General features: G+C 36.8%; 1 protein-coding gene across 1 annotated transcript; it reads right to left on the bottom strand.

Moving 5' to 3' along the window:
• Positions 1-2,246: 2,246 nt before the first annotated feature.
• LOC121261891 lies at positions 2,247-7,486 on the bottom strand. The gene is made up of 9 exons (XM_041164296.1): positions 6,901-7,486; positions 6,525-6,677; positions 5,937-6,107; positions 5,375-5,449; positions 4,785-4,904; positions 4,245-4,475; positions 3,794-3,898; positions 2,969-3,315; positions 2,247-2,869 (listed from the first exon to the last, which is right to left on the bottom strand). Exons 1-9 carry the CDS (start codon positions 7,418-7,420, stop codon positions 2,261-2,263), a joined length of 2,331 nt encoding a protein of 776 aa, XP_041020230.1. The 5' UTR covers positions 7,421-7,486; the 3' UTR covers positions 2,247-2,260.
• Between the last annotated feature and the right edge of the window lie 424 nt (positions 7,487-7,910).

Raw genomic sequence — 7,910 nt, 5'->3', positions numbered from 1 at the left:
TCATTGAACTTCACAAGGCCAAACTAGTAGATGTCCGTTATCTCCAAAGAAGTGGTATTGATTTTCATGACACATTTAGCCCCGTCATTAAACCTTCTACTGTCTGTATGGTTCTTGCGCTCGCCATTTCTTTCAACTGGGACATTCAGCAACTAGATGTCTCTAACGCTTTTCTCCATGGCATTTTAGAAGAGGAGGTCTATATGACACAACTGAAAGGCTTTAAGGATCTAGTGCATCCCCAATTCGTTTGTAAGCTTCATAAATCTTTCTATGGGTTGAAACAAGTCCCTCGAGCTTGGTTTAATCGACTATCCACTGCTCTTTTGGCTCTTGGTTTTCAAAGTTCACAAGTTGATCCCTCATTGTTTACTTATCACCTTGAGACGGTCCATGTGTTTTTATTAGTGTATGTGGATGACATTCTTGTCACCTTAAATGATCGGGCCTTCATTACTTCTCTTATTTCTAGACTGCAACTTGAGTTTGCTGTGAAGGATCTCGGCCAGTTAACGTATTTCCTGGGTATTGAAGCCGCACGCAATTCTTCTGGATTGCATCTTCGGCAAACACGGTACATTATTGTTCTATTGGATCGTGTGCAACTTCTTGGTATTCGACCATATAGTGCTCATTGTGTCTCAGGCTCCAAACTGTTCAAATTTGATGGAGAAATTCTTCAGGATCCATCTGAATATCGGCAAACGGTGGGTGCCTTACAATATGTTATTCTCACACGCCTCGACATCGCCTACTCAGTGAATCAACTCTGTCAACACATGCAAGCTCCAACCACCGCTCATTGGACAGCAGCCAAACATGTACTATGATACTTGAAGCATACACTTGATTATGGCCTCTTCTACAAACCCAGTTCCTTTGCCATTAATGCCCATTGTGACTCGGATTGGGCCGGTGACCTTGAGGACAGACAATCAACATATGGTTGTGGTGTTTATGTTGGACCCAATCTCATCTCTTGGTCGGCTAAGAAACAACCTATGGTGTCCAAATCGAGTACCAAAGCTGAATACCGGTGTTTAACTCTCGTTATGGTTGAGGTGTAGCTGCGCATGCTCTTGTGTGAGCGAAAGGTTTCTCTTCCTTTTGCTCCAGTTGCTTGGTGTGATAATATCAGTGCTTTAGCTCTTGCCTCCAATCCAATTTTTCATGCAAGATCTAAACACATTGAAGTGGACTATCACTTTGTCTATGAAAAGGTGGCCAACTGAGATTTAAGCTCCAACACGTCCCCACTTCCCTACAACCTACGAATATCTTTACCAAGGGCCACACAGCTGATCGGTTCTGTTTCCTCCGGGACAAACTCTCTATGTTGGATCTCCCTGCTAGTTTGCGGGGGAATGATAAGGATAAGAATCAATAACATTCAAACTAGATAGACTGCCGAAGATGTTGCAGCTTGGCTTGATCACTGTGTTGGCGTGATCACTCCGTTTCTCTTCACGTCATTCTTTAGTAGTTATCTCTTGCACTTGTATTTAAATTCTTGTAAATCTTATCTCTTGAAACAACTTTGGATATATATATGAATGAGAATACACATGTCTCTGGAAAGTTAATCCAGATTAGTTTCAATTCTTTCAGTTTTCATGCGCCACGTACGTCATGTGTAGACAAAATTTCTCTAGCCAGTTGTTTTTCCTTATTTTTTATGAGTTAGAAATTAAACGCTATATGAAATCACTACTTATTCTAAAAGTTTATATTCTTGACACTTCCCTCACATACTGTGGGCTAGGCTTTCATTTAATGAGTGAACATAACAGTACATGAAATATTTAATTAAATGGAATAAAGTGTAGAATCAGTTAACGTTAAAACTCACTAGGACATTTGTTCTGATACCATGTGAAATCATCACTTGTCTAAAAAGTTTAAACTAATAGCTGGACAGTGGTAGATTTAATTATTTTTATTATATTCTTTAACACACTCAACTTGCCTTTTCATTCTTTTTTATTTTTAAGAAGAAACAAGCTGTCAGCAGTTGCAATGGCATGCACTTGCTAAAGTTATATTATATGCTGGTAGTTTTTTTTTTTCGGCAAGAGGTTCAATACAAATGCGAAAACTCATTCTTTATCAATGATACGAAGGGACGATTTTTGTGAGACAGAACAACGTCCAGAAAGAGAAATCTAGTCCAACATTACTTTAATACATATCAGAAACGATTCTTCTTTTATTTATGGGAAAGAAAAAAGAAGACAAGAAACGTGAAATGGAAAAAGGGACATTAGAGAGTTGCCTTATAGCTTCGTCGTGGCACCTTCGTAAAGGTAGCATGTATAAGATCAAAATATAGCGGAAATTGCACTGCAGCAAAAAAAGTTACTGGCAGGCACGTCGCTGCATACACTGCAAATGCTACATACTTCAGCTTATTTTGTACCACAAAGAAATGTCCCGAGCAGAACGAAATCAAAACCGCAGCTATGGAAACAAACAGCGACGTTAAACCTATCAAAAGCTTCCTAGGCAGGTCCTTTCCGAAATCTCTCTCCTGATGTCGTGATGTTAAGATAGAGAGGAACATAACCAAGGCCGTGACCGAGAAGCAGAGTGCAACAAGTGATGAGATGGCAAAGAGGTGGAATGCGGGTTTGTTTTCCAGCGTTGGAATGCCGGTATCCTCCTTGACGCCTCCAGGCACTGTGGTGGAGGTGGCGAAGGCCACAGTGGCTATAAGTGCTGCGACGACAGAGTAGGATTGGGAGGTATTGGTTAACCACTCACCACCTTTCTTGACAAGGTTCTTGTGAGTTTTGATGAACACTTCCTCAGGGGTCTTGCCCTTGTTGTTGTAGCGGGGAACGAAGTTGGAGGGAATGGACGTAGTCACAAACTGCATGAAGCCAAGCATTTAGTATGTTTAATTTATGTGTCTTTGTCACTCTGTGTGAGTATGTGCATGTGTCTATTCGATTCTTCTATGCATGTGTACCTCATACCACTTCATCTCCCATTGCATTTGCAAGGCTTCCCCAGGAATTAGCCAAGGCTTATAGGCTGCAAGCTTTGCCGCGAGATGAAAGGCACTATTCCCTTTCTTATCCACGACACGAAACACGCTGTCTCTATTCAGGATATTTCTTTGCAGCAAGAGTTTATATACATGGGGTTGCCTGTTCTCTACTGCCAACAGCACTGCATTCTTGTTTTCTGCATTCACATCGTGTATGGCAACCGGAACCAATTCCAGAATTTTCTCCACAATTTCGGCAACACCATTTCTAGCAGCGATTAATATTGCAGTCTCGGGTTCATTTTTCGTCATTATTTTCTTCCCTGCTATATATTAACGCGAAAATTTAGTACTTTAACAATAACATACAACAACATTTACGTTTGGAAACAATTTCCCTCCTATCCCATCCCATCCCATCTCATTTGCTTTACAAACATCATTCGAACACAAATACTTTCAAACTTATAATTATAAACTTTGCAAATTAATCATTATAACTTTCTCAAACTTTCAAACTTTTAAACAAAAAATAATTCAACTATTTTAAATCTCAAAATAAAAATAATATTAAAAATTATATTCTGACAATATTAAATTTTATAATATTTTTTATTCAACTTTTTATCTCTCGTTTCTTAAACCCAATAAATACTTATAAACTCAAACTATCTAGCTAACTACTATTCATAAAATTCTCATGATTTCATTTCTCAAGCATCCCTTCACAAATCTTAGATCAAGAGACTCGTCTGAGTCCACTCATGCAGTTTGGAATTGGAAATTAGGTACAGTACTACTTACCATCCGCAAGGGACTGATCTTTATTAATACCTCCGGTAGAATTTGTTTGCTGGCTGCTAGCTTCATGCTTCCTTCCTATGCCACCGCTAATTCCTCCCACCCCTTCTTAGATTTTACAAGGAAATTAGTTTAATCCAAAAAATATATCCAATTAATATAGCTGATCAGTACGTATAAGTCTACTTAATTAAGGGAAGACGCAGAGTTGTCGCGCGCAGACAGATCAAACTGATCTTCTCGAGAGAGAGATCATGAAATGATTGTGATATGAATGGATTAACACCTGCATTATCAACTAGAACAAGCTGCAGTGGCTACTAATTACAGAACATGCATCATGATGAGGTCCTTTATAAGCAGGGAAAAAGTTGGATCTCAGGTAATTGGGAACCTAATTTGTACGCATATATATCAGAAAGAACTATATATGAGTGATCGTGGATCTTTATACCTTCTCTGTTTTCAGCCTCAGAATCATGAGCATCAAGCGCATATAATGGGTTTGTTTCCTGCAGATACTCTTTTCTTGGTGTATCTTTGGCTATATCTGACGGTTGTGAGGGCTTCTTCCCAGCGTGATAATATTCGGACATTTTAACACCCTGTAAAAGTTTGTTCATGATCTGAATTGACAGTGTGTGCTGCCGTTTCTCCTTGTATATCTTCCTTATAGTGGGGATTCCTAATCATTAACGTCGTAAATACAGACAATACTTTAAAATATAAGACATTAATAAAAATAATGCTATTTTATAAAATTATATAATATATATATTTATATTAGGTAATTATATATAGAGTAAATCTATTCATCATCTATTTTCTTATCATCTTATGATATGATATATCGTGGTATTAGATTATAGCTTCACAAGTTATATATAGAAGTGGTAATTAATTCTAAAAGGGTATGAACTGCATTAATTAATTCCAAAATCTTTGTGAACAAACCAATAGATAGAAGTAGGTAGTTCTACAGATCATCACACACCTCCTCCAAGAACGATCAACACTATCCTGTTTGCAAGCTTGAGAAAATTGCAGCAAACGTCATAATTAGCTGGAAAAAATCGACGGTTCCAAGCTGCTTCGTTGGTAGCGCCTTTGGATTCTTCAGAAGATAAAAGTAATTGATCATGTATCTACGTCTAGGCCTATAAATAATACAATTATGAAAAGAAAATAATTTTACAACTATCCACGCATTGTTACTTGATGTTTTACTATAGATTATCAGTTTTTTTACAATTATAAAATAGATTTGATGATGAAATAATAATATCAAAACATGTCAATTAATTTATGAGTTTTGGTTTTATAAATATTCTTTCAATAAATTGACCATTTCTCATGCCAAAATAACAAATCTCAAAAGTTACACACATAGGGGAACAACCCCTGATGCGTTAGTTCCGGGATACACCTGATATAATTATTTAACGGATTTAATGAAAAAACAAAAAAATTTAACGAAAAAATAATAAAAGTTATTATTCATAGTTAGATAGTCACTCATTATAATAGTATATATATATATATATATATATATATATATATATATATATATGCTGCATTGCTTGCCTTGATTTCCTGCGTGTGTTTGAGGGTTCTCTTCATCGGTCTGTACTCCAACATTTATTCCCATCGCGAGTCGTACTTCATGAGGAGAAACAAGAGATTGGGTCAGTACTAGCGCCCATGAGCATCTATAGCTAGCAAATGAATCAAATCAACAAAAAACTGCATGCACGCGCGCCCTGATCTTGAACATGAAATATTTAAGCAGATTTGAGAAAAGTTGTTCCTTATATAGAGCTAGGGCCGTTGTATTTTAATTTTGAGTCATATTCGTAGGGATTTAAACTACATTTATCACATTAGACATACAATTCGATCCCTCTTAGATTTCTAAATATCAAATTGAGATATTTGACTATTTTAATAAAATGTTGGGGGCCGAGTCAAGTTTTTACAAGTTAATTAAGCTCGAGTTGTTCATGATCAATAACTGTGTTCATTTACAACATGACTAGCTACATTTTCCACCAAACTCTGCTAATTAAAGCCGATATATATTGTAAATTAACTATAAGAAAATTAATTACCAGTTAAGAAAAGAGAAGAAAAATGATCAGTTACATACAAAATGTAAAGAAATTCCAAAACAATCGATAGAAGTCGTTGCATGTTCTGTAGTTCTCTGGATAATTATTTGGATTCCTTTCGTAGGCGGGAAGTCTTGCTATCGGTTGCATAGAGCGCTGGAAAAAATGATCATCTGGTTCCATCACCTTGCGCTCGTCAACATACATGCCTTCCAAAGTAACAACAACGGATAAGATGGATAATTATAATCCGACATTGCACGATCATGTCATGCAAGCAAAAAAATCATGTTAAATTTACAAATTGATGTGGTTGAATGTAGTATATTATAATCCAACATTGATAATAATAAAAACCGTGTACAACAAAAACATATATTTATATATATATATATATATATATAAGAAATGTTTTAGCCATAAATTGATTTAATTTACAGAATAAATTTATAAATTGATGTACTAGCTTGATGTAATATGTCAGATTGTAAAATTATTTTTATTATAAAGAACTTGTATATATATATATATATATAATGCAATGCGGACATTAATTGAAAAAAAAAAAGAAAAAGGAAAACAAATTGAAGAGGTATTAATTTGAATTGGTGATCATATGTACATACACTGATAAATGATTCGATCGAAAACTCCAAGGCGGCTGCCGCTTGGGAAAGCCGAGGGCTTGTCCGCTAGTAGATGGAGAGGTGTGATTCCATCCTCATTGACAGCGTTTACCAGTACTTCCCCATACAACTCAATTATCAGCAATGCCAAATCTGTCGACATGTAAAAAACGTACGAAGCATTACTTCCATCTCTATCCATCTTAATTAATGTAATATTTATTTATTAATTTATTTATACGAATATTTTGTCAATCTACATAAAAAGCGGTAGGTAAAGTACACCTCAGCTATTTAATTGACATTACAAAATTTAATATTCTAAAAAATAAAATCTCGTCTTATCAATTAAATAGAATTTTCTAATATTACTCACCAAAATGGTCTCCAGAAATGGCGCAGTGAAGAATCGTGTCACCACGCGTATTCCTGGAATAACTGTAACGCTCATAGAACGGACACAAATCGTAAAGACTTTGGAAAGCTTGTATTTTACCGAAGAGCACTGCCGTGAAAAGAGGAGTCTCTCCCTCATAGTTACGTTGTCCGATTAATGAAGAATCAACACTTGCTATGCACTTACACATGGCCTCATTCCCCATTAGTGCAGCGATATGGAGAGCGGTGTTCCCTCTCTCATTTTTAACCCTGAGAAGCATTTCGTGATTTGGCTGTTCAGAGATAATATATGTGAGTTTTCGGACCGTCTCCTCTTGGCCGCCGGAGACAGCTAGGTGTAACAGTGTGTCCTCCAACCTGGTGATTCCGGCCACCAGAGACCATGGGTTTTCCGTACATATATCGACGACTTCACCCCATCTCCCTTTCATGGCCTTTTCGAACAAAACGTTCCCCAATTCTGGATTCGTTAGATCATCTGTCATCGACGGATCCATTGTTCCCGATCTCCTTTCTAATTCAACGTATACGACTACTATTCTAGAGCTAGGATCAACCTAGGGAGCCCAGACAGAATTGATATATATATATATAGCATGCATGCATGCATGCAGCAGCCGATGACACTTCGGGCACCGTGCTGGTGGGGACCTTGTGTTGATTTATACTCAAGAAATTCCTGTGCCGCTCACACTTTCAAACCAGCGCTTTGTTTGATATGTAATAATACTTCCATGACGCTGTTTTACGAAAAATATCATCCATTTAAACAATTTATCAAAAACAAAAAGCATATTAAAAATGGTTGTCTTTTACCATACTCCATGAGATGAGCCCCGCAAGACTTGGATATCAAAGCAAGGTATGTTCCACGTTGCTTTTCACACCGTACGTAATTCTACCTTTTCTTTTTTTCGTTCCTAATTGAACAGAGGAACGATAGTCTGATCACTTTTTAAAAAGAGAAGCGAAGGAATATATAATGTC

The sequence above is a fragment of the Juglans microcarpa x Juglans regia genome, chromosome 4S, assembly GCF_004785595.1.
Source record: "Juglans microcarpa x Juglans regia isolate MS1-56 chromosome 4S, Jm3101_v1.0, whole genome shotgun sequence".
In the NCBI taxonomy this organism is placed as follows: domain Eukaryota; kingdom Viridiplantae; phylum Streptophyta; class Magnoliopsida; order Fagales; family Juglandaceae; genus Juglans; species Juglans microcarpa x Juglans regia.
The sequence above is the reverse complement of the archived record's forward strand: the minus strand, read 5'-3'. Positions and strand labels throughout refer to the sequence as shown.

Bases quoted from the DNA above. Each gene is read 5' to 3' on its own strand.
- LOC121261891 (XM_041164296.1), bottom strand. From the start codon at position 7,420: ATGGATCCGTCGATGACAGATGATCTAACGAATCCAGAATTGGGGAAC. The intron at 4,476-4,784 runs GTGTGTGATGAT...GTTAATGATTAG, and splicing joins GTTGATCGTTCTTGGAGGAG to GAATCCCCACTATAAGGAAG. The intron at 3,899-4,244 runs GTATAAAGATCC...GTAAAATCTAAG, and splicing joins TGAGGCTGAAAACAGAGAAG to AAGGGGTGGGAGGAATTAGC.